This window comes from Accipiter gentilis, chromosome 6, assembly GCF_929443795.1.
Source record: "Accipiter gentilis chromosome 6, bAccGen1.1, whole genome shotgun sequence".
NCBI lineage: Eukaryota > Metazoa > Chordata > Aves > Accipitriformes > Accipitridae > Astur > Astur gentilis.
In genome coordinates, this window is record NC_064885.1 from 32,464,867 (window position 1) to 32,490,497 (window position 25,631).

The following is a 25,631-nucleotide window of genomic DNA, read 5'->3' on the forward strand; positions in this document are numbered from 1 at the left end:
GGTCTGGAGAATCCTGGCAAAGAAATTAAAAAAAAAAAAATAAAAATTAAAAGCAAAAAGGAACAAGAGAAGGGGAGAGCGGGTGGGGGGGGAGGGTGTCAATAAGGAAAAAAGCTTCTTTCCCCGAGAGTAAATCCTGTCGGAGGCCGTAAGCCGAGCGTGGCTGTTTGCAAAAATTATAAAACAAGCTGATTGAGGGAAAAATAATAATAATAAAAAAAGTAAAAATCCAGTGCAATGCAGCAGGATCCTGGCTTTGCTCGCTTGGCTGTTGGTTGGGGTTTTTTTTAGGGGGGAGGGTTGCTTTTTAAACGCAAAAGTGCCCCCCCGCCCCAATTTAAATATAAAATAATAATTAAAAAAAAAAAAAAAGCAAAAGGCGTATTTTTTTTTTCAGATTTCTTCCTTTTTCTCTCTCTTTCGGAGAGGGATGGGGGGGGGGTGGAGGTGGTGGGATGTGTGTTTGCACCGCCCGAGCGTTGCACCCGGGACCCCCCGTTCGCCGCCGCCGCCGCCGCCGCCGCCGCTGCTGCTGCTCCGCGCCGCGCGCGCTGCTCCGCGGCCGCGCGCCGCCACCCCGCCGCGCCCCCACGTCACACACAGCACCCGCCGCCACGTGACCCACCGCCCGGGCGCGACCACTGCGAACGGGGAGGGGGGGGGTGTGTGTGTGAAGAAGGGAGGTCGACTCGATGGGACCCCCGCCGCCGCCGCCGCCCTCCCGGGCCGCGCGCGCCCCCCCGCGCCGCCCCCCCCGGGGGCGGCGCGGGGGGGGGACGCGCGGCCCGGGAGGGCGGCGGCGGCGGCGGCGGAGCGGCGGGGGGAGGTCCGCGGCCCTCCCCGCGCTTAGCGCAATGGTAGAGTCTGCAGCTCAAATTCCGAGAATTGGGCTCTGTTGATTCTTAGAACTGGGGTTCTTAGAAGTGGTGATGCAAGGAGTTTCTAGGAAAGCCCGGAGACCAGGTGATTGCTGCTTCTATTGCCGCGGCCGATTTTACCCTTTAATTCTCTCTCTCTCTCGCTCGCTCTCTCTTTTTTTTTTTTTTTTTCTCTCCATTTTTTTTTTTTTTTTCCCTCCTCTTTCCCTCCCTGCCCCGCTCCGACGCCTGGCGCGGAGCCGCCTCTATATATTTCTACCCTTTTTTTTTTTTTTTTTTCCCCCCCTTCTTTCCTTCTCCCCCCCCACCCCCCATTTTTCCCGCGGCAGGTGCCCCGATAGCCCTTTAATATTTTTTTTTATTATCTCTCAAATTTTAATTTTTTTTCCCCCGCTTTATTTATTTATTTAATTCACACACATTTCCCCCCCCCCCCCCTCCTCCTCCTGTCAGGCGAGAAAAATAGAGGTGCCTGCACGTCTTCACGCCGAGGAGCGTGTAGAAGGGGAGCTGGTGGCTGTGGTGCCGGGGGGGGGCGGGAAGAGGGGTGGTGGTGGTGTCTCCCCTCTCCGTCCTCTCCCGGGGATTATCGGTTATCTGGGATTATTGGCTTTCCCGCACGCGTGACGGCCGGGTGGGGACGGGGAGGACGGCGGCGGCTCCTCTCTGCACCTGCAGCCGCCCCGCGGGCGCAGGACGGCGGCGAGCGCGGCTGCCGCCCGCCGAGCTTGTGGCGTTTTGCGTGACTCGGGGTCGGCTCCCAATGGCTGGATCCCTCGGTCGGGGTGTGTTATTTTTCTTCCCCCCCCCCCTTTTTTTTTTTCTCTTTCCTTCTTCTTGTTTGGTTGGGGGGGGGAGGTTGGTTTTGGGGTGTTTTCGGTTTTTTTTGTGTTGGGTTTGGTTTGGGTTTTGGTTTTTTTTTTTTTTTTTGGTGCGTGTCGTGTCGCTGTTGTCGTTTCGCCGCCGCACAAAGCCGCCGCGGAGCGGGGCTGGCGGGGGCTCGGCGGCACCGGGCACCGCCGCTCCGGCCTTTCCGCATCGTTTTTCCCTCCCCCGTCTCTATTTTTTTGTTATTCTATTAACATATCGTGATCGTTGTTCTTATTCCGTCCCCGATGCAACTGCGAAACGGCTGGTGCCTTTTTGCAACCTGTGGCGGGGCTGCGCCGCGATCTGTCAAGCCCCGGGCTAAGAGCGGGCGGTGATGGAGAAGACTTGCGGCATTTCTCTGCCCGGGGAAGGGGGGGAGCCCGCGGGGAGGCTCGGCCGTCGGCTGCCGGCCCCGGAGCACCGCGGAGCGGCGGCCCGGGCCGGGGAGGCGGTGGCGGGAGGGGAAAGAACCGCGGCTCGCCTCGACGGTGTGTGCCGGGGCGGCCGCGACGGGCTTTTGCCGGCTGGAAAAAAATAAAACGCGATGCAAAAGCTCGGGAAAGTGGATGGGGCAACTCGGAATTTTTACGCGCAGGGCTCAAAATAATAATACCAACAACCCCCGCGGGGAGGAGAGGGGGGGGTCCTCCGCCGGCAGGGGAAGCGGGGGGCGGCCGTGCAAGGGACGGGGTGCCGGGTGCGGTGCGGGGGGGAGCACCCCCACCCCCGGTGCCCCCATCGCAGCCCTTCCCCTGTGTTTACTACCGCGGCGGACTTGGCGCGGCGACAGGCGCTCGTAAATCTGCCGCCGGCAGCCGCGGGGCTGGCCCCCGGCCACACGCTATTCCTGGAGCGAGCGGCGCGGAGAGCCGCGCAACCCCCGCGCCCCCCCCCCCCCCCCAGCCTCCCTCCGGCTCCCCCAAAAAACCGAGAGCGGGTAGGGGAAGGGAGGCGGCTTTTTTTTTTTTTTTTTTTTGTTAGGTGTGTATTTTGGTGTCTCTATACGATTTGTTTTTTAACACCCCCCCCTTAAAAAAAAAAAAGGGGGGGGCAAAACAAAACCGAAAAAGCCCAACTTTGTTATGAAAACTTTCGTGGTCGGGCGGCAGCGACCTCTCCCGGCCGCCCCTCCCCCCCCCCCCCCCCCCCCCGGCCCTCCACCTCGCCATCCTGCTAACACCCCCCCCCCCCCCCCCCGTCTTTAGTTTGCAAAGTCACAGTATGAAATGTTATGAAATCGCCTCTTGGGAAGGAGGAAAACAGAAAGCAAGGCGTTTGTTTAGAAAAATCTGCGGCAGCCTTTCAGATGTGCCTAAAAAGCTGCCTTTGACCCCCCTGTTGCATTTCCAGGGAAGAGGCAAATCTGGGCTTAAAATCATGAGTCAAAAATCAACAAAAACAAACCCGGCACGGGTTAGTTTTTTCCACTGACTTCAGTAGGTGCAGGATCAGTGCGAAGGGGGGCTGGGGCCAGACAAATGAGGCTCAGCAAGAAGCACTGCGCTGGTCCAACATCTCTGTCTGGGGCCAAATTCGTACCTGCGCCAGTGGAAGTGTCAGCAGGGCCGGGTATGGGATCAGGCGCTCATTCGATCTGGGGATGCTTATTGATTCCTCTCCTGAGGTTTTAAATGCTTTAAAAATTATTTGCCGTATTGTTTCAAAGGTTTAAAGGAAAAGTGCTTTAAGAGCAAATACAGGCTTCTTCCTGCAGTCCTTGGGGGGTTACAGTTAAAAAATTGCTTTAAAAGAACATTTTAGGGGAAACCTCTCTTTATATGTACGTGGAGAGGCAGAACCCGGGGTTCTGCTATTTCCTTCTAACGCTAGCATCGCAGGTTTAAAAACTTACATTACAGATGGCAATTTTTGCCCCATGAAACAAATCATCAAGCCATTAAAATATTCAAAGGGTGTCTAGCAATTTTCCAGAAGAATGGATTATTACATTGTTCCAGTAAGAAAAGACTTCATCTCTGAGCGTTCAATTTTGACTGGCAAAACAGATCAAAGATCTCTTGGGATGCTTTTCAATTCCAATTTCCAATCCCCCTCAGTTCTACTGTCTGAGTCAATATTGGGAGAGGAAGTGGAGGTTAACTGGTTAGTTATTATTGCGAAGGAAGAAGTCGGAATGAGAAGTGATTCTTACAAATCCCACCCCAAAAAAAAGAAAAAAAAAAAAAAATCAGTCAAAAGTCTTTATGATACTTTTTAGACATCCCTGTTTGCGGTGCTGGGAGGACTTCAGCCTGCTGTCTGATGAGACAAAAATAAACCGAGCAGAAACATTAAGTTTTTCAAAACAAGGCTGGAAAAGCTCATAAAAATAATGTTGCTCAGACGCGTTTTAAGAGAAACAGAATTACATCGACAAAATTATATGTTTTCCAGGTTTGGTTGGGGTGTTTTATTTTCCAAGGGGAAAAATTGGTCCTGCAGCACAGCTAACTGGTGCCATCTAGTGTCGTGTCTTCTCCCTCCTCCCCGGCCAGGACAGGGGCTGGCGGAGCCCGGAGCCTCGGCAAAGGGGAACATGTTTATTAACTGCTCGTTAAAAAAAGAAAGAAAAAAAAAAAAAAAAAAGCTTGCCAGCTAGGAGGAAGGTGGCAGAGGAAACTCTGGATGCCACTGAACTTACTTAAGGAGCCTAATTGGAAACAACCGAGCGCTTATTAAAGTCACTGACATTTCCATATGGAGTTCTCTCCGGTCTGGTCATGAAATCACATGTGAAAATCTTTCCGAGTTGTGGTGTTAATCTGCCCTTGAATTTCTGCCTAATTTAGGACGTATTGTAAAGCTATGCTTTTTTTTCTTTTCTTTTTTTTTTTTTCTTTTTCTGGGGCAGGGGGAAACTTTCAGCCCCTGATGGCAGCAGCCTAATATTAATTTGTAAGAACGGTGTTTTGGTTTGGTTTGGGTTTTGGGGGTTTGGGGGGGGGTGTTAGTAAACAGTAATGTTGTCCTCAAAAACCCATTACAAATACAGGTGGTAAAACTCTGTGAGGCAGTCCTGTGTTGTAGGAGCAGGGGTGGGTATCTTCTCATTTTATGTGAATGCTCCATTAAGAGAATCTTGTTACAAAGTCTATAGGTGAGTAAAATGAAGCTCTAACCAGTAGGTGCATTTCTCAGTGTGTGACTTATGTATCTTCAGGTATTCGTGGTGTTGAGTTTGAAGAACCATTTCACGCCTGTTTTAGTCCATGTGCTGTAATATTTGGGCTGCGAAATCCACACAAAGAGCTTTTACTGGTTCAGTTGGAGCCTGAAATGTTGTTTTCAGGTTTCTAAGAAGTTTGTAAAATCTAAATTTGGTGAAAAGTTGCCTGCATGCTCATAACCTCTTGTTCCATTTTATAGTAGCATAGGAGTCTATAAACGGGAGCCCTGTATGCCGAGTGCCTGTATTCTTTTCTAGATCTATTTTTAAACCATTCTTCTGTTTGGCAAAAAGTGACACTTGGTTTCCATGTTTACAGCAGGCATTGGCAAACCTCAGGAGTTCACAGTTTGCAGTTTGGTTAGATGAGTATCCAAAAGTCAGCATCTGACCAGTAAACTCCTTCAGACTGTAAATTTAGACTGCAAATGTAGTCCTCCCTGCATTTTTTTATTTTTTTTTTTTTTTAAATCCATGCTAGATCTTGTGTGTTCCCATTGCTGCAGGATGCTGGCAGCCAAAAGACACACACCCCTAAATCAGCAAGTGTGTAGTCTTCAGGATTGCTTTAAAACCCCAGTAATCTCAGTGGAGCTTCACATCTAAAACACAGGGAGAGCTAAGAGCATTGGGAGAGGGGAGAAATTTCTGGGCTATGTTGTTTTCCTCCCCCTCTTTCTCCTGGTCAGCATGCTGCCTTTGGGCTGCACCCCAGGTACCTGCAAGGAATGTGGGACCCCTGTTTATGGAGGGGAGAGCTTGGGACAAGCAGGACAGTGGGTCCTGAAGAATGTGTCCGGTAGGACCGGGTACCCTCTGAAACGGGTGTCCTTAAACCTGTTTGGCTGAATAGAGGGGTGAGAGGGTGTCTCTTCCCTGGCCAAGGGACCCCAAGCTGCTTATGTGTCTCATCTCATCTGGGCAGGATGCCAAAGCAGTTCCTTACTGCCAAAATGAGCTGTGCCACCCTCAGCCCCAGGAGGACAGAGGCAGGGAGGGAAGGGTTGGTGCCAGCTGGTGATCGACTGCCCCGGTGCGGGCTGGCGATGATGGGACACCTCCTCTGAGCGCAGCCGGGCCAGGGACCAGGCTCAACTGCTGGGCATGCCTGGCTCTGGCTGCACCCTGCCATCGGGTCGGCACCTCGGTGCAGGGCTTGGTGTTGGCAGGGCATGGTGTTAGTCCCTTGTTCTCTGGAATAGCTCCCTTGACTTCAGCCGGGACGTGGCTCCTGCCTTCCCTTGAAAAATTAATGGACCAAATTGCTTGGGGTTGTTTGAAATGCTGAAGAAGGCTTGACTCCTCACTTCCCAAGGGCATGCGCTGCCTCTGCCTCGCAGTCAGAGCTTGGCTCCGTAGAGGGCAGGGGAGTCCTCTTTAGTGGAAAACATTAGAGGCAGTTTTAGTGTGCTTTCCCCCTCCTCCTCTGTGTTTTCTTCTGCAAAGACCAAAACAATGTGGAGACTTGAGCCGGGCCAGCTTTCAAGGGCAATCCTTTTAAACCCTCTTTTGAAGTACAAACTATAAAGTTCCCTGCAGCGCTCGAGAAAATATGCAGTTTTCCTGGTTCCAAATGCTGATAATAAACCCCTCCAGATAATGTATTGCATTTCCTAGAAACATTTGTTTGCTGGCAGGAAATTGGATCAGATTGAAAGTTAGCAGAGACCGCTCGATAGAGTGAGTGCAATTTGCTCACAGAAGGGTACGATGGAAAATACGACAGGGCTTGCACTAGTGATGCTGCTTTTGATCTGTGCTGACACAGTGCGCTAGGACTTCTCTCGGTCTCTTCTTTGGTTATTATTAACCCAGCCACGTTTTGGCCTAGACGCCAACCAGAAGCTACTAAATTAATAAAACTCTGCTGTGACAGCTAAAGGACACTTAGTGCCCCCTGATTGCATGACATCGGGAAAGCTGAGCTGGGTGCTTGCACACCCCCAGCCAAAAGCATCCTCTTTACCGTGGCTTGTAGCACCCGTGATCGTGCCTGGGGTGGGTGGGGGCCCAACACCACCCCATTTTTCTTGGTTGTCCCTCTGGTCACTTCAGGAGAAACCAGGCATCTCTCGGCAGGGTGGAGAGGCAGCTGGCAGTGTGCCCTGGCAGACAGAGGGGATGTTCCCGTGGGGCTGGGATGCTGCAGGGTGCTGGGACTGGGGAGGAAGGGGGGGGGGGGGGGGGGGGGGGGGGGCAGGATGGAGCTTCCCCTGGGCGGGCAGTTTCGGAGCACTGTGTGGGATGAGGCTGTGGGGAAGGGAGACTTCACCCAGCCACCCCTCCAGGGTGATGTGAGGGAGTCAGCGCTGCAGGCTCTGGAGGGGTAGGAGACTGGGGCCCGGGGAGGGGGAATGATCGGTGCCCTCCCCCAGACTAGGCATTTGGGGGTGGGAGAGGGGCAAAGACCACGGGGTAGCCCCCATGCAAAGAGGGGTAGGGGAGCAAGGAGTCCCTCCTGTGCACAGGGAGGGAGGAGGATGGTTGAAAAAGAATTCCCTATAAATGGGAGAGCGGGTGGATGGAGGGGTTTCCCTGTGCATGGCAGAAAGATGGGTTTGGGGGTAGGGGGTAGAAGTCCCTGGTTCTCCCCTCTGCCCTGGGGTGGGGGAGCTGTGAGGGTCTCCCCTTTGCACGGGGTGGGGCTGAAAGGTCTTCCCCCACATGCAGGTGCACCCTCCTCTGTGCTCACCGAGCTGGCTGCAGGGAGAGCAGAGCCAGCCCTGGGCTCCCTTCCAGGAATGGGTTTTCTCGGGGAGGTGCCGGCAGGGAAGGGCTGTTCCCTGAACCGCTGGGGCAGACCCATTGCCTTCCTGGAAGGCAGTAGCAGTGACAGTCCCATGTGGCCACCCCTGAAATGAGCCCCGCGCCTGGCCCAAATCTTCCTCTCTGGGCACAGCAAGCCCCGGCGTGCAGCCTCGAGCACTGCCGGAGAGCCCACACCTGCAAGGTACTGGGCAGGAAAACTGGAGGGGAGGGGGACTTGGGGTGATGCTCTGGCCCCAGCTGAGCCTGGGGGAGCCTCGTGGGTTTTGAGGGAGGTGTGGATGGCGATGACCGTGCAGTGGTCATCGCTGGTCTCTGCTCCTTGTTGCTGTCCCCTTCTCTGCTGGTCTCTGGTCAGAGCATCCTCCCATGCCGGGGTGCAGAGCCGGTGCTGTGCAGAGGCCGGGAGGGGCAGGGTTAACCCAGCTCAGCCTAGCGAGGGGAAGGAAGGTCCCTTTCCCTTTTGCATGCCCACATCCTGCAGCCGGGAGCTGCTTGGGATGCACCTGCCTGGCTCCCGGGCCAGGGCTGTGGGCGTTGTGGCAGCGCTGGTGCCAGGGAGGCATAATTTGGGAAGGTGGGGAGAGGGCTGTGCTGGGGTCCCGCTCTGGGAGAGGAGCTGGGTGTCTCCCCGGGCAGCGCTGCGGCCTCGCTGTGGGTAAGGGAATTTGGCGACGGCAGCAGCTTCTCACGTGATGCTCACAGGCGCAGAGTTCATCTCGCAGTTTGTAACTTTGTTGGTTTAGGGATGGGTCACCTCCTTGCGTCTGCGACACCGGGGCGAGTCCCCGGCAGCCCCGCAGAGCATGTCTGCTGGTGTGGCCGAGGTCAGGATGCCACCCGGCTGCCTGCCCCAAATGCATACATCCCCTCGTACGGACACACGGATGCGTGCTGGGCCCCTTGCAGAGCGCCGCGAGTCCCTTGGCTTGCAATTGAGGGTAGCGAGCAGCTGGCAGTGAGCATGTACAGAAAGGTCAGAGTCTGCAGTATTTGGGAAATGAGTCACTTTTTGTGTGTGTGTAAAGTTTTAAGCTAGCCAGGCTCAGAGTGATTCTGAAGATTTGCATTTGATGGCTGGAATGGGGCTGTGAGACACCCCTCTGGGTTTTGCATGTGATACTTTGCCTTAAATCTCATTTCTTCATCCTACCCTGGTGTCTCCGCAGACGTGAGGGGAGCTTGGGCTCCAGATCAGCGCATCTCCCACAAGGGAGAGGGAAGGGGACACTTGTCCTCACAGGGCTGGGTGGGTTCTCTGCAAGTGCTGGCAGTCTTACTGTCCATCTAGTTTTTGGGGATCAGTCCTCAAAAGAATGTGATTAAGGTATTGGGGTTTGTTGGTTCACTTATTTATTGCGCTTCTCCCTGCTGGGGCATCTGCCTGAGGACCTTCTTCCTGCGTTGGTGCCAGGTCAATTGTCTTTGTTGGTTTTAAGTAAATTTGGGAGTAAAAGCGTGAGTTCTGGAAGGCAGTTAGCTCCTGGGTTTCCTTGCCTTGCTGCCCCAGCCTGTGAAGCCAGTGGCTGGAGACAAAGCTTGCAGTTTAGGGGAAGGCTTTTCCAGCAGCCAGAGGAAGGCATTTGTTCTGGGTCCTCATCCGTCTCCGCTTCCTATGTGATCCTGGCCAAGTCACTTTGGTACTTGAGGCCCATATCCTCCCAAGTCTGTTCGGCAGTCCTGTCCCAGGGCGTTTTCACCGGTGGCTGAAGCACGTGGGTATTCTGAGAAGGGCAGTAGCTGTTTTGGAGGACTGGGTTCGGGCTCCTTCCAGGTTTCTGAGCAGAATGGCAGCAGATGTTTGTGTGTAAGTCATACCTGTTAACAAGGTGATGGGAATATGGCATTGGTCTTGGATGTGGCACGGGCCGGGAATTCAATCTTGGCAGGGGAAGAGTTATCTCCGAAAGAAGTGGTGAGAAAATTCTCGCTTGACTTCCCTTCCCCACCTGCCTTTAAGTTCCTGAGTCATGGAAATTAAAATCTCCTTGGCATACGCCCATGGTTTGGGCTAGAGGGTGTGGAAGAAGCTATGATTGGATTCTCAAAGCCTGTGGTTGTGATAAGAACGTACTGTACCGGAAGAAACAAATGTTAACCTTACTGGAGAGTAGAAAGGTTTGTTATCTCTAGCTTTTATCCAACTGATACTCAAGCGAAACAGCAGGCTTGTGTCCTGCCATGGCCAATTCATAATTACCAGCTAATGTGGCATTTCTTTTCTTGTGCTTTATTTGTAGGTTTGAAAGAAACTTTTGGACTGTGAATTGAGGCATTGGGTATGTAAATTTAAATTTTGTGCTTCCCCTCCTAACCCCCCACCCCCCTCCCCTCGCCTTTCCTTTACTATGTTGAATGAAATGTTTCATTAGACCCAGCTGGAATTTGTTTTCAGGAAAGCAGCTGCTCTGTAGAAAATACTGTACGTTCATATGCTGCTGGGGAAGGAGGAGGAGCTGGGGTTGTGGGAGGGGGTTGATCATGGAGGAATTTGATGCTGAGGATGCATGTTCCAGCCAAACTTCAGGCACAGGGACATGTGGGCTTTCCTGTGTGCTAGTTGGGAGAACACCTCTGAGATGGGTCAACGGGTGTTGTGTTGGAGAAGGCTTCATGTTCCTCGACTAACCCAAGCCTTGCTCACTGGAGAGACTGGGCTGCGGTGTGGGTAGCAGCCCAGCAGGTTAGATGGGTTCTACTCCTCATTGCCACCACCGATTCATTGGGAAGTTGTGGACAGGTCTTCTCCAGAGTGGCCACCACTTGGGAGCAGGAAAGTAGTTTGCTGGTGGGTGAGGGTTGGTGCTCCACTGTGGGATGGATTTTCCAGGTGTTGAAATCCTTCAGCTTCAGTTGGCACCTTAAGGCTTGTTTTGATTCCCATGGCTGGATGTACTGCCAGCCAGCAGGTGGGTGAGGGGGATGGCTCTTGAGGAAGATCTGAAGGCTAGGAAGCTGTACTGGGAGCTTCATAGAGATGAACCCGAGTGGTGGTGGGAGGAGTGGGCTGGGGTGGAGCCACCATGGGTGAGGCAGGGAGAAAGAGGAGCTGGTTAGCTAATCCTCAGGAGGGTCTGGTCACCTTCGCCTGCCAGCCTGTTGGGTGGGACTGAGACATGCCAGGTCTCGCTGTTGGCCGAGAGACCTCACTGGGCAGCCTGGCAGGCACTTGGCGTGGTGCAGGGCTGTTTGTCTTGGGACCAAGGAGCTGGTGCTGTCCCTAGCAGGAGCAGTTGGCCTTCTGAGCACATCCCAGAGCAGCAGCTGTCTCTTTTTGCTGGGTTTAGGGTACTTGCCTGGCTGCTTCTCCATTCCCATCCTCCTCTGGCTTCTGTTTTGAGCAGACTCAAGATGGCCTCACCAGCAGACAGCTGCATCCAGTTCACCCGCCACGCGAGCGATGTCCTCCTCAATCTCAACCGCCTTAGAAGCCGGGATATCCTGACCGATGTCGTCATCATTGTGAACCGGGAGCAGTTCAGAGCCCACAAAACAGTCCTGATGGCCTGCAGGTGAGAGCAGGGTCCCTTCCCTGCCTCCTTTCCCCACTCCCTCTGCCTTTGGCCACCAGCAACGCTGCTACAGCCCCAGGGAGGCTTGTGGGGTTAACAAACAGGGAAATGGGCAGAGAAGCAGAATTGAAAGGAGCTGCCAAGAAATTTGTACCTGTAATAGGATTAGAGCTGAGACCTTCCGCCTCCAGCACAGTGCCCACACCTCTCTCCTTGCATGCCCACACCTCTCTCCTCCTTGCATGCCCACATCTGCCCACACACGGCCCATGGAGACAAACAGGAGCACAGCAGATATGAGGCACATCCCCGAAGGCAAAGCACAAATGCTCTGCAGGGACAGGGGAGGGGAGGGAAGGCTGGATGCTCGCTGGGGTGAGTGAGTCCTCTGTGACCGCTGCTGCTATTTTTAGAGCTATTCCTCCCTGGCTCCCAGGCTGCTGGCTGCACCCACCTTTGTTGATGTTTTCCAAGGCTGGTGGGGTCTGAAATCCCTTTCCAGCTCCTGCGATTGCTGGAATTGCTTCCTAGTGAATGCTAATTAACATCCCACCATTGCCTAGTTGAATTACTGCAGATGCCTTCCAGGGTCTCCTGCTGATAAAGTATAAAGATTTGAAAAAGCCAAGGGTTGACTATTAAGACATCTGAAAAATGTTTTGCCAACATTTCCTTTTTTTTTCTTTTTTTTTTTTTTTTTTTTTCCCCTGGTTACGGAGTGAGTGTGGATGCCCCAAGAGGCTTCTGAAAGAAATGAGTCACAATGGGAAGGGGGTGGTGGTAAGAACAACAACGGAAAAAAAAAAAAGAATTTCTAAATGGAGGCAGTGGGGAGTTGTTGAGCAGGTGAGATCTAAAAGCAGGCTGTTCCAGTTGGGAAAAGTGCAGTGCAGGAGACGCTTACTAAGCTGAGAAACCAAGCTTGATAATAAGGGGGAAGCTCAGGGAATTCTGTAATTGCCTCCTCCTCCCTTCCCATGCACGAACCCCTCTGTGCTAAGGCATTTTAGACAAATTCTCCTTTCTTCCTCTGAATTGTCATAACACATGTCTTCTCTCCTGTCTCCTCTCTGCAGTGGCCTCTTCTACAGCATCTTCACTGACCAGCTCAAGTGCAACTTGAATGTCATCAACCTGGACCCCGAAATTAACCCTGAGGGGTTTTGCATCCTCTTGGACTTCATGTATACATCCCGCCTGAACTTGAGGGAGAGCAATATCATGGCCGTGATGGCCACAGCACTGTACCTGCAGATGGAGCATGTGGTTGATACCTGCCGAAGGTTTGTCAAGTCTAGGTGAGTGCTGTGAGTGACCTTTGGAGAGCCTGGGATTGTGTGTTTGGGTGGGAGGGGGGAGAACTGACAGAGTACCTGCAAACTTATCCTCATTGCCTGAAAATGACTGTCTCATTCCTTTTTGCCTGGTTCCAGTGAAGCAGAGATGGTGTCTGCTGTGAAGACCCCAAGGGAAGAGTTTTTGGCTGGACGGATGCTGAACCACCCAGAAGTGATGGCTTATCGGAGCAGAGATGTCTCCGAGAATGGCATGCCTCTCCAAAATGGGTCCCTCTGCAATGGGAGGGCCTTTGCACCTGGCTTGATCAATAGTTTGTCTGGATCCCCCATTTCCTACCATGGATACAGCCCTCTCCCTCTAAATAGCTTTCTTGTGGATGATGAGTTGCGGGAAATGAGGATGCCTCTCTCTGAACTCTCAAGGGCAGGTGCCTTCCCCAAGGAGAGGATCCTGCCATGCGACAGCTCCAGGACAATCCCCACGGAGTACATGAGAACCATTACCGACATCTCGGCCAACATGTGCCATGCTACCATCTATGCTCCAAAAGAAGGTGCTGCTGAAGAAACCAGGAGTGACATGCACTACAGCGTAGCCTCTGGCCCCAAACCTGTTGTCCCTTCGATCCGGAACAATCCCTATTTCTCTTGCGACAAAGTGGCCAAAGAGGAGGAGCGGACCTCTTCGGAGGATGAGATCAGCCAGCACTTTGAGCCCACCAACACCCCTCTGGACCGCAAGGGACTCATCAGTCCCCAGAGCCCCCAGAAGTCAGACTGTCAGCCCAACTCACCAACTGAGTCCAGCAGCAGCAAGAATGCCCGTATCGGTCAGAACTCCAGCTCCCTCTTCACCAAGAGCCCAACAGACCCCAAAGCCTGCAACTGGAAGAAGTACAAGTTCATCGTTCTCAACTCTCTCAATCAGAACACCAAGCAAGACAGCACTGACCAGAACGAGATGGGAACCCTCTCTCCTCGCACCTACATGCCAATGTCCACTTGCCAGCAGTCCATAGAGCCGGAGCATCTCAATGTTCAATCCCCCACCAAGATGAGCGTGAATGGAGAAGACTCTACTATCCCACAAGCGAGCAGACTCAACAATATTGTTAACAGGTGAGACTTCCCCACCACCCACCCCATGAGAGACAGGACTCCCTGTGTTGTTGATGAGGGTTTGGAAGTGTGTGCAATAGCTGTAGCATTGGGCTGGGGAGTCCAGCCATGAGCAGATGGAAGCCTCTACGTTTGGTGGAGCACTGCCAGTGACATCAGCTGAGTACCAACTGTCCCCACTGTAGTGGTGACAGCCTGGACTGGTGATGGAATTGAGAATACTGGGTCAGGAATCCCTAGCTCACTTTGGCAGCTGTGGATGGTTTCTGGACCCTGGATTTGCCCAGCCTGGTTTTCACCAGACTCCCTGTGCCGTCGAGCTTTTGTTTGGCTATAAGTGTTGGAGCGGCCAAACTACCAGGGAACAGTATGCTATCCACTGGACCTGGATGTTCCTAGAGAGCTTTGAGGTTGTTTGGTGATAGTCACCTGAAGGATTGAGGCTCAGGAACCTGTTGTTGATCAGGGCTATGTGTGCGTCTCGCCACAAGTGTCCCCATAAAACATGACTGTCCCTCATGTCAGCAGGGTGCAAACAAAGGCCCAGTAGCTCAAGCACAGCAAGAGCCGTCTCATGGCTGTGTGTGTTGCTGTCCTTCTACAGATCCCGGGATGGGTCCCCTCGGAGCAGCGAAGGGCAGTCCCCACTGTACATGCATTCGTCGAAGTGCAGCTCCTGTGGCTGCCAGTCCCCACAACATGCTGAGATGTGCCTTCATACCCCTGGCTCAAACTTTGGAGAGGAGATGGGGGAAACCCAGTCTGAATACTCCGACTCCAGCTGCGGTGAGTCTGGCATCCCTGGTCGCCTTTTTCAACCAGCAGGCAAGGGGGCTGTGCAGCCTGGGGGCCCGTCCACCCAGTGCCCTGTGTCCAAATGGCAGTCAGACCTGTTCCTGATGCTGGTGGATCCCAAGGTCCTTTACAGTCCCCTCTTAACTGGCCGACCAGCTGTGTGCATGCATGTGAGGGACACACACACACATGGGAATTGCTTCCTTCCTCCCCTTCCCCAGCACCGTCCAGATAGCTGGTGCAGGGAGTTAGTCACCTGCTGCAAACTTGGCAGCTAAGGACAGGAAACAAAGTGCACCCCACCCCACCAGAACCACAGAAGAACAAGCTTGGCAGATGTAATGACCCTAATGGGGATTGGGCAAGATGGTGTGTCTCATGCATCCGTCATGCTATCTTCATTATCAAGGAGCCCAATGTGCACATCTGGAGAAATGCAGATAATGAGGCTTGCAATCTTGTTGCCAGACTCCACAAGCCCAGAGACAAGTATCTGTGCACCCATCTGCCTGTAGCTCAGGAAGGGGGAATGCAGAATTGTCACCTGTGGTGTGGGCAGAGGTCCACAGAGGGAACCCCACTGTGGTGATGCTCAAAGCTACATACAGTGTTTAAGAGTTAGGCACCCTCCTACTGGGGGGACCTGCCTTGTGCTTCAGATGATGATGGTCTTCCCATGCTCAAGGAAGACATCTGTACATGTAAAGGTTTAAGACCTCTAAAGGTGCTGAAGTTGCTCCAGAGCTGAACATCCATCCTTTGGAGGATGCCTGATAACTTGGATGCCTTTGTGGACCTTTCTGAAAGATGTCCAGGCAAGATGCAGGCTTGCTGGAAGCAGCTTGTGTTGCACTGAAGGAGAGATGCCTCGTGATGACTTTGCTCTCTCAAACCATGCATGTTGTTGCTGTGTGCACAAGGAGGTCAGGAGGTAACAGCACGGTGCAAGCGCCGCTGACCGCAAATGTCTGCACTTGGCTTCTTGTTCCAACACTTATTCTGGCTGCCCCTCTCCACCATCCCAAACCCATTCTGTGGCCTACTGAGGAGCTGACCCCTACATTCCCTATCTCATTGCTCTCCTCTCTGCCCTCCCAGAGAACGGAGCCTTCTTCTGCAATGAGTGTGACTGCCGGTTCTCTGAGGAGGCCTCTCTCAAGAGACACTCTCTGCAAGTCCACAGTGACAAGCCCTACAAGTGTGACCGCTGCCAGGCCTCCTTCCGCTACAAGGGGAACCTTGCCAGCCACAAAACCGTCCACACAGGTACAGTGTTGGCCATGGGAACAACTTACTGGGGAGGCTGTGGGTTGCTGGGTATATGGATGTTTATGGCTGGGTTTGTCCCAGGCGGGGTGTCCCCAGCCCTGTGTCACCTGGTGTCTGATAGGAAGAGCAAGGTGCTTTTCTTGGCACTGCCAGGGAGCCCTTGGGCAGAGCAGCAAGCCTGGGAACGGTGAAGATGGTGCCTGGCCTCGCAGCAGGGATGGAGCTCAAGCTGCTTTGCTGTAAAGCACTGGGCACCACTGTTTCTAAAGGCGTCTTGCAAAATGCATGGCTGGGAGCAGATGGAAGAAGTCTGGGATTTTCTTCCCCTACATCCTAGAGATCCAGATCATATCTAGCCTGGCAGAAACTCTGCTGATGCGAAAATCTCTGAATGGATGGACTCTGTGAATTGGCACAATGAAAGCTGAGAAAAGAAGGGGATATTAAGGGTTTAGTCATTTGCTGACAAACCTAGGGATTTTTTTTTTTATGCTTTTATTAGTGCTTAACGTGTCAACAGCCTGTTCGCTAGCTGAGGAAGGGAAGTCTGTGCTGACAACTCAGTGCTACTGCACTGAATTAGACAATCTCCTGCGGTCTCAGCTGAGCTCCAGGAGGGCTGTGCAGGTGAATGAGATGACACATGTGCCAGTGCAGGGCTTGAGGATGCATGGGGTCAAAGCCTGGAAACAAAAGAAAAAGGCAGGAAGAGATAGACAATGGGTGTTTCCCACTCCCCATCGTGCCCATCTTCAACCATCCTAAATAAACTAGTTAAAACCTTTTTGCAGCTCCCGCCATCGCCGGGGACCAGCAGTGGTTATTGTAACTGAATAATGATTTGGGAGCTGGGTTGCTGGACATGCCTTGGCTTTCCACTCTATCAGCTCTTTTCGCTCCTCTAAAGAGGTGATGAGTGGCTGAGGCAGGATGTGCTGGGGACCATGAGGAGCCCGAAGGGAGCCAGGTGGTCCTGTGTCCTTACTGACAGCTGTAGGGAGACACAGGCGCCAGCTGCTGTCGTGGGGCCAGGAGGAGCAATGCTGTTAATCCTCGCTGGCAGAGATGCCTGACTTTCTCTCTTGCCCTGAAGGCTGCAGCTCCCAACCCAAAGAAGAACAGTTACCTGCTGTGCCTGGGTACCTCCTGAGCTCATCCTGCTCTGGGGACACCCTGAGCTGTCCTGACCGATACTGCTTGTCCACAGTCATCTCCAAAAAGGACAGGAGTCAGGGCTACTGCTTCATGCCATTGGTCTGGCGCCTGAAGGGACTTAGCTTTGGGGAATGGCATGGATCATGGGGACTGAGCACACCTGTACTTAATCCCTCACCCTTTCTTCTGGGCTCTGCAGGAGAAAAGCCATACCGCTGCAACATCTGCGGGGCACAGTTCAATCGGCCGGCCAACCTGAAAACCCACACGCGCATCCACTCCGGAGAGAAACCCTACAAGTGCGAGACCTGCGGGGCCAGATTTGTCCAGGTGCATGTGGCCTCTGGGACCTGCAGTGCCAGGGGAGGTGGGACATGGCCGGACCTCCTGCCTGAGACTGGTGACCCCTCATGGCAGGGAGGAGGCTGATGGGCCATCACACTCACTGCCTTGGGCAGCTCTTCCCATGGTGTTCTGGGATAAAGAGGGGCCTTAAGGCCCATGTGGGCCAGTTTGGCTTAGTAGGAAGCCTGATTGCTGGTTTTAGCTCCTCTCCTCCATTTGCTGTTAAGGATTGGAGATACCAGACCTCAGGCACGTGTGGCCCTGACTCCCAGCTAGAACCCAATAGAGCAAAAAAAAAAAAAAAAAGACAGCTGGGCAGAACCCTGCTCCTGGTGGGATGCCCTTGCTCCCATGGGGATGCCCTTGCTCTTGGTGGGGTACCCTAATCCCTGGGGCTGTCCTCACCCAGAGCTGTTCTCTCTAGGTGGCCCACCTCCGTGCTCACGTGCTCATTCACACCGGGGAGAAGCCGTACCCCTGCGAGATCTGCGGCACACGCTTCCGGCACCTGCAGACCCTCAAAAGTCACCTTCGAATCCACACAGGAGAGAAACCATATCATGTGAGTGATCCTGGTTTGTTTTTTTTTCTGGGGGCTCTCAGCTGGAGCTGGGGGAGGATGCTGCCAAACCTGGGGAGCTGGGAAGACACCGGGGCATTCTCATGGGCTGGTTGGCAGCACCCCAATGCCCTTTGCCAGCCTCATGAGGCCCCATGCCAAGGTCATGTCCCAGGTCCTCATGCCCCATCCCCCTCTAATGCATTAGCTGATGCTGGCATGGTATTTTGTCGTGAGCGGCTGCTTTGGAAACACTGACGTGCAGCCCAGGCTGGGTACATCTTAGCTGCAATTCTTTTCTTCCACCCCATCTGGAACAAGGTCACACTTCTCCAAATAGCTGTGGCTTAAATTACAGCCACCTACTGTGTGCGGGGATGGCAGAACGGAGCAGAAAGCCTAGCCTGGCCTGGGGTCCCCTGCGCTGGTGGCATCCATACCCAGCGAGGAGCCCGCCCTGCCTTAGCTGCAGCCCTGGGGGCTCCCATCTCTTTGCTGAGGCTTTTCTGCCTCTCCCCATCCACTAGAGAGAGAATTGGAGCATGTGTTATCGTCCAAACTTCCCTCTGGAGCCATCCAGCTTGTCAGGGGTCAAAAGCAGCTCCTGAAATAGCCCTGTAGCTGGTTTGAGTATCTAGATAAGGAGCTTGGTGCTAATGTCTGTCAGAGCCAGGGCCCTCTCCTAAGGGACCTCAGCCTTTGTGCATCCCATAAACTAAAAAGTGCTGCTGAAAGCCTGGGATGGGGTGTCCCCAGGTGCTGCTTCTCCCACCACGTCCCCACTTTTCCCTTGTCCACCGGTAGAATGGGTGCAGCATCCTGGGGTAGCTGGCGGAGGACAGGCGTTTGCTGTAGGATCCCCACCCTGAAGGGAAGGACGTGTCCCCTACCATCATGTTTCACACCCTCTGCCTTTTCCTCTCACCCCACAGTGTGAGAAGTGCAACCTGCATTTCCGCCACAAAAGCCAGCTGCGGCTTCACCTCCGGCAGAAGCACGGGGCCATCACCAACACCAAGGTGCAGTACCGCATCTCCGCGAGCGAGGTGCCTCCAGAGCTCCCCAAGGCCTGCTGAAGGCAGAGGATTTCCCAGGAGGAGGTCATCTTGGGGGGGGTGGGTGGGAGCAGCTGTCCAAAGGATACTTGCAACACTTTAAAAGAAAAAGGAAAAAAGGAGAGAGGAAAAAAAAAAAAAAAAAAAGGAAAGAAAAAAATGCATCACATGATGGAGTGCCTCTAAACCCATAGTGCAGATAGGTGGACAAACATTAGAAATTTAAAAAAAAAAAATTACAAATACACGGGTTTTATTTTTCCCAGTTATGTGAAACTAAAAGAAAAATAAAATTATTCAGATCTTACTGTATATAAAACATAAAAAACAAAAATAGTCATTTTAAATGTCTGTGCAGTGGAGTGTTGATAAACTCTGGAGTCTAACCTTCACAGCCTTTGCCGTTTGAAGATGAGGAATGTAATGTTGATTTATGGGAACAGATTTTTTCTTTTGTATGCAAAATGTGTGTTCTTTTAAAGAGAAAGTATGCTATTAAAGAGAGGGCTTTAACTTTTTTAACCAAAGGTGAAGGAATCTATGGCAGAGTTGTAAATATATATAGATATAAATATATAAATATATATATAAAATAAATATATATAGACCTTTAAAAAAGCTATATTAAAAATATATAAAATGCATTAAAGGCTCAGTTGGACTCTGCAGGCAGAAGCCACTCTGAGAATCTTTATTATGATAGAGCACTTAAGGAGATATTTTAAAGTATTGCATCTGTACAAGTAAGAAAATATTTTGTCTAAATGCATCAGTGTATTTGTATTTTTTTGCAAGTGAAGGTTTACAATTTACAAAAAAGTGTGTATTAAACCAACAAAGCTGCAGAAGGAATTTAAAATAATAATAAAGTGTAATTTTTTTTTTGTTCTAGTTCTCAGTCTGTATATATGTAAAATGTGGTTTCGCACGGTGCCTTTCTTTTCAATGGAAGTTTTCAATGTATGGACTATATTGAGCTCAGTTTCTTCAAGGTACAGCCTGATGTTGCAAAAGGAGTTTTGGTGGAACTCTGTATCGGGAAATGTTTTATTTTTGTTGTTTTTGGTTTTTTTGGTCTTATTTTACATGCTTGTGTTATAAACAATCTCGGGAGACAGGGTTTGGGCTGTGTCTAAACTGCATTAATGCGTTCTGTAAAATATAGCTGTACAAATAAAAGAATAAAATGAAGAAAAGTGAAGTATGATGGAGTGAGGGGTCTGTTCTTGCCTGTGGTTCTCCTTAAGCACCTTGAAGGCCCGTCGGTGTCCCGGGAAGGGGCTGAGCCCTGGTAGGAGCTCTTGGTTTGGTGCAGCTCTGTCCCTGCATTGAAGGCAGGGCTGGCTGAAGCAGCCTTTACTAGGGTCAAGTGAAGATGGTCTCTGGCATGAGGTCAGAGCAAGACTTGGGCTCACTGCTCTGCATCCTGGTGGGGACTGGCCCACTGTGCCACCTCCTTGATACTTTCTGCATTTGCACAGAGTGGCAGAAATAGAGCAGAGCCTGGGAGAGACCTTTTGCTGACCAGCCCAGGGCTGGTTCCAGATGGCCGGGTAGTTATTTATATTTCCTGGAAACCGATGCAATTGCCAGAATTGCTCAGGGAAGAAGGCTGCCTGCTGCTCCTCTTGCTTTCCAGTGCCTGGCGGGGGTGGGTGCTGCTGGTTTGGCTGCTTCGTGCAATGGTTTGGTGGAGTGGGGTCTGTAACCCCCTCCGGGAACTCACTGGTCAATAGCATCACTGGGCTTCCAGCTGCTGCATGCTGGCTGTGGGTCAGAGCTGAGAAAGCCCAGCGTCAGGGACTCTCCCTGCTCTCCCTTAGCACTGTGGTCCATTTGGGTGGCTGTGCAGAGTTGTGGGCTGAAGCCACTGGGGTGACGATGCCTTGTGCTCTGTGCAAGCAACCTAGCAGCTCTTTGCTGCTGAGGGCTCCCTAGTTGTAGAAAACCAGCAAGCCTCATGCAAAAAGCTGCTCTGAATTACACAGGCAGGACCGGCTGCAACCAGTGCTGGTGTGGAGCCTGGCCACAGCTCAGCATGGCCTGGGGTGGGGTCTGAGCCACACAGGGCTCGTTTCATTTTTAGTTTAGTTAATTCATGCATAATTTTGTTGCAGGGTTTGGCGGGGGGGGGGGGGGGGGGGAATGACTCACAGTGGGGGGACTTGGAAAAACCAGCTGGAAGGGGAGGGCCTGGCTGTTTGCAGGGTCAGGAGGGGCTGCAGTAAGGAGGAGCTGGAGGTGAAGAGGGAAGATGGGCTTTTCAACACACCAGGGGCCAGAGGTGGACATGAGACAGCCAAAGCAGCCCTGCATGGGAGGGAAACGCCAAGAAGGGTGAGACCCAATTTGTGGCACTGCTTTGCAGGAGCCCCAGCTTCTCCAGCTTGTCTCCCAGTGGACCAGAACTGCTGGCACATGAAGAAGCCCCCTAAAAAGTGGGGACAACACTGAGCTGGAGCCAGCCTCTTCCTTCTCCTGCTGTTGGATTTGGCAGAGCAAGACAGCTGCCTGGCAGCCTGCAGCAAGCGCCCGCCTGCTGTGGGCCAGGCTTTTCATGGGATGAGGTCCTCTCAGCCACAAAACATCTCTCAGCGCGCATCCTCCCAGGGCAGGAGCCTATTTCTCACCCTGCAGGCTGGGTGCACCCTGCTGACTGCTTGGCAGGGCTGAGCCCAGCATGAGCCCTCACCAGCTCACTCGTGTTAGGCACAGGGTGGGAGCATTGCCTGAGCGTTGGGAATAGCAAAAAACCTGCTTTCCCACCTTGCTCCCTCATTTGCTTCCCCTTTCCACCTCTCCCTGGTAGATTTTGAATGTTTAGTGAAGCTGGTTGTCCTCATGACGGGGTTTTGACACTCATACTGTCCTCATTTGACACACATATACTGAGGTTTCTCCCCTCTCTGTCAGGAGCTGCCTGTCTTTGAGCTTGCTACCTCTCTGATTACCGCAGTTGTCACTTCTGGAAGTGGCTGGGCTGACAGCCCTGCTTGCCCCAGACAAGTGGGCTGCGTAGCCACGACCTCTATTTCCCATTGACTTGTTCGACTGCAGTTGCAAAATAAATACTGTGTTTTCCTGGATCACGGCTGCGTTTCTTCCTGACAGATTTTTTTTTTTTTTTTTTTTTTTTTAAACAATGATGTCATGGCTTTTCCAGGCATTTCAGCTGAAGCGATAGCAATCGCTCCCCTACTATCTGCAGGGCAGAGGTCTGCAGGCATCTGCACAGCCAGCCCGTGCCAGTGAGCTTTGCTCAGCTTGTTTGCAGAGACGAGGGAGCAGTCACACACAGGGATGCCCCTACATGTGCTTTATGTCTGTGGAGTTCACAGACATTGAACTGGTCAGGCCTGCCCGTGTTGATACCGCTGGGTTATTTGCCCTTTGAAAACCCGGCTCCAGATACAGGGTTTGATTCTTGCCAAGCCTCAGATGAAAGGTCACCACCAAACCGATGAACTGGCCAGTTTCCAGGAAGCTTCCCAGAATGTGTTTGAGCAGCTCTTTTGGTACCCATCATCTCCTCCTCTTCCTACATAAAGACCTGCCCAATAGGTGGGGATGTGGGCGAGTTTTCTTTTTCTTCAGCTTTCTTCTGCACTAAAAAAACCACCTTACCACACTGCCAGCTCCTTCCACATTTTACTTCTCAGCACAGGCTTTGGAAAGGCCCAGCAGAGAAATGGGGATACACCTTTCCTGCGGCTGAGCAGGGCTCTAGGGATGCCCACAGCGATGCTGTGAACGGCTATGCCGAACTTGCTGCACTTACCAATCTATTCTCAAGTCCTTGGGCCTGGTTTTGGTGCTGAAAAACCCGTGCCGAGTAAAAATGCCACTAAAACGGGAAAGGCTTAAATGTAGGCACCGAGGCTGTGACTTTCCACAACGTGGATGCTTGATCGGCGTATAGCTGGACTCAGCGACACCGTCGGGGCTTGCTTTCTTTTGGCAGCTTCCCTGGCCGGTTTGTCCCTGCCTTCCACGTCCCGTGTCCCCCTCCCCGGCCCGCGACAGCCCCGGCCCCACGCTCGGTTCGGCGGGGCCGAGCTCCGCACCGCCCCGGCGGGAGGGTTCGGGACCCTCCGGCTGGATTCGGCTGTATTCTGCCGGCTCTCCACGAGAGGGCAGGCGAAGACGGGGTTTAAGCAAGGAGTCCCTCGGAATAAAGAGCTCGGTCAAAAAAAAAAAAAAAAAACCAAAAAAAAAAACGGTATTGTAGCCCGGCCTGGGATATCCGCTGCTGTCGGGGAAAATCTTACAACCCGGGGAAAAGTTTGCAGGCAGGAGGCAGGTGTTTGCCTGCAGCTTGTCCCCAGGGCCAGCCCGACGTGTGTCCCCCCCCTCCCCGGTGGGGGTCTGCTGTGGGGAATGACCTTCTGCAGCCCGAGGTGGCCGGGAGCAGGCTGAGAGCCGTTGGGATCCCCCGGGCAGGATCCTGGGATGTCACTGGGATGCACGCTGCCTGTTCGTGGGGTTGGACCCACGGGCCCAGGGCCACCTGGAGCCTCCTGGCCTGGCCTCTCGGCGAGGGGGCCAGTGTCACAGCCGGAGGGAAGGGAGGCCCGAGCTCTTGCTGCGGAGCTGGTGTTCATAGAGGAGAGTTATATAGGGAGAGAGAGCAGAGGCCCGTACTATTTCATGTGCTCACCCATCTGTATCCATCACCTCTTGCCTTATGCTAGTTATCCTTACAGCACAGGTCCGCATCTCTTTGTACGGTCCCTAACACAGCCCCTTCCGTAGCTCCTAGTAGTCACTGCAGTACTGCTCTTAGCTCATCCCGTTCACCTTTGCTTCTGCACACGTTTGTGCTGATCTTTCCCTTGTCTGACTTCAAGGGGGCTGCTTTCAACCCTACAGATGCCATGGCAGCATCCTAGGAGACTGAGACTGGGAATGAATCTCAGGTAGCAGAAGCAGAAATCCTGAACACAGCTGGGGCTCTTAGAGACATTGCAAAAATTAGGTAGCAGGATCCCTTGTCTGTGAACCTCCACAACCTGGCTCCCCTCCCACTTTGCTACCTGGAACAGAAATCCCAGAGGCCTGTAATTAATGGAGAGTCCAATTCTCTTGGATTTGTGCCCAGGTTTTACTGTAGAAACAGCATTTTATTCAGAAACCTCTCAGGGCTATTGCAAGTCCATGTACAATCCTGACACCACCACTTATTGAGCTCTTGTGTTTCGTTATCACTCAGGCATGACCGACTGCTCTTCTTCCGCTCATCTGTATCTCCTGGGGCAGCATCATCCCTCCACAAGCATGAACCTGCTCTATTAGGTTTTGAGCAAGCTGCAAGACCTGTGGGGCTGTGGCAGCTTCCCCACTGCCCCACAGCACCGGCTGCATGTCCAGAGCCAAGATGAGGAATTTCATGGCCCTGGCTCCCAGAACACAGCTCAGCCCTACCGGGTTGAGTGCTAGAATATAAGAAAAAGGGTTTTTCCTTGTAAGGTAGTGATACGTGGCAAAACTGTCCTGCTCATGAAAGCGGAGCTGAGAGTCTGGAGAGCATTTCGTAGGTGATAGCCAGGGAGGCAAGATGCGATGAGAGCCAGGCTTGTGGCCTTGGTGACAGCAGAGGGCACGCTTTGCTGGTACAGCGCTGAACGTGCAGCCTGTGCGCACAGTCCCAGGCATGGCTGGACTGCTCTGGATCTGTGGACCAAGCTGGAAGCGTGGGGGTAAGGAAGCAGTCACAGGAATTCAATGCAATTCAATCGTCTGCAAAGCCACATGCCCTGCAGCGCTGCGGCAGAAAGAAAGGAACAGAATCGCCTTCACCGCAGCCGAGCGGATGATGGATTTATCTGGCTGGGGAATGAGCGTAAAAAAATTCAGAGCACACTGATCCCATAGAGGAGCGGGGGGAGGGGGAACTGGGAAATCAATCTGCAACTTATTCTCTGCTCCATGCCTGTGCCAGAGTCATAAGGATGTCTGGAGGTCTGCCCTTATCCCTTCCCCAGGAGCCCTCAGTAGGAGACAGTCCAAAGACGTATGGAGCGGATCGATTCCCTTTCTCCACTCCCTCATTGCTGGTTCCTTCAGGTCAGCACAAGATGGTTTTCTGAACCAAGGCACATGTTTTCCTCTTTGTTTAAATGGTATTTTTCCTTTAGGTTTTCCTTGGGATGAAATGTCAAAACTTTTCAGATGGAGAACATCAGAGTGATTCTCCCAAATACCACCTGAGATCACAAAGAGCTTTCATCTATTCAACATTTTATCCATCAACAAGGCTCAGACCTGATGGGAACTCAGTTTCTCTCCTTTAAACCGCCTGAGATGTTTCTAGGGAAACATTCCCACTAAAGCCATGGCGCTGGTCCTGCCTCCACCAGCCTCACAAACTCAGCCGAATCCCAAGAGGGGAAAACCAGCCAAGGTGGATGTCAGAGCCTTCCTGAGGCTGCTCTGGCTCAAGAGCCACGTGATCTCCTGATGGTGCACAGAACCAGAGAGTGGAAAACGAGAACACCCTTGCTTTCCTCAGGTAAGTGCCTGAAATTCGGTGAGACAAATCCAAGACATTTCCCTGCAGTAATATTTTTCCTTTTGCTAGAGGACACCGGTGCCAATTCCTCCAGCCTCCCCCAAGCAGGGGTGGGGAGCGGGGGGACAGCCCACTCAGTTCCAGTGCTGCACAGAGAGGTGGGGTCAGACCCAACCTGGTCTTCCAAACCTTGTCCCCCTGTGGCTGGAAGAGCCACAGTAGCCAGAGTGACCATCAAAACCCAGGATCCCCAATGTGACTGAGGGTCTGTGCTTGCCTGCAACTTGACTGTAGGGAGCACATCTCCAACTGCAGCAACATTGCTCCTAGCCCAAA

The 25,631-nt window shown here is 52.6% G+C and overlaps 2 protein-coding genes across 3 annotated transcripts in view; one reads left to right on the forward strand and one right to left on the reverse strand.

The window, feature by feature from the left end:
* LPP (LIM domain containing preferred translocation partner in lipoma) overlaps nucleotides 1-25,631 on the reverse strand; it is a 552,127-nt gene that overhangs the window by 512,750 nt on the left and 13,746 nt on the right. The gene's annotated exons all lie outside the window — the stretch shown is intronic.
* Nucleotides 876-19,983, forward strand: BCL6 (BCL6 transcription repressor). Of its 2 annotated transcripts, none has more exons than XM_049802984.1 (10): nucleotides 876-963; nucleotides 9,921-9,959; nucleotides 11,025-11,192; nucleotides 12,269-12,490; nucleotides 12,626-13,609; nucleotides 14,214-14,395; nucleotides 15,503-15,670; nucleotides 17,028-17,158; nucleotides 17,598-17,735; nucleotides 18,665-19,983. In XM_049802984.1, the coding sequence occupies exons 3-10, from the start codon at nucleotides 11,032-11,034 to the stop codon at nucleotides 18,806-18,808; spliced, it is 2,130 nt and encodes a 709-aa protein (XP_049658941.1). In that variant the 5' UTR covers nucleotides 876-963; nucleotides 9,921-9,959; nucleotides 11,025-11,031; the 3' UTR covers nucleotides 18,809-19,983. The 2 variants fall into 2 exon arrangements, with proteins under 2 accessions (XP_049658941.1, XP_049658942.1); XM_049802985.1 differs by lacking the exon at nucleotides 876-963 and adding an exon at nucleotides 7,137-9,798.

What these genes read in the sequence shown, in the direction of transcription:
- BCL6 (XM_049802984.1), top strand. Translation starts at nt 11,032, where the DNA reads ATGGCCTCACCAGCAGACAGCTGCATCCAGTTCACCCGCCACGCGAGC. An exon ending in CTCAACAATATTGTTAACAG is followed by an intron (nt 13,610 to 14,213) that starts GTGAGACTTCCC and finishes GTCCTTCTACAG; the next exon opens with ATCCCGGGATGGGTCCCCTC. An exon ending in GCGGGGCCAGATTTGTCCAG is followed by an intron (nt 17,159 to 17,597) that starts GTGCATGTGGCC and finishes TGTTCTCTCTAG; the next exon opens with GTGGCCCACCTCCGTGCTCA.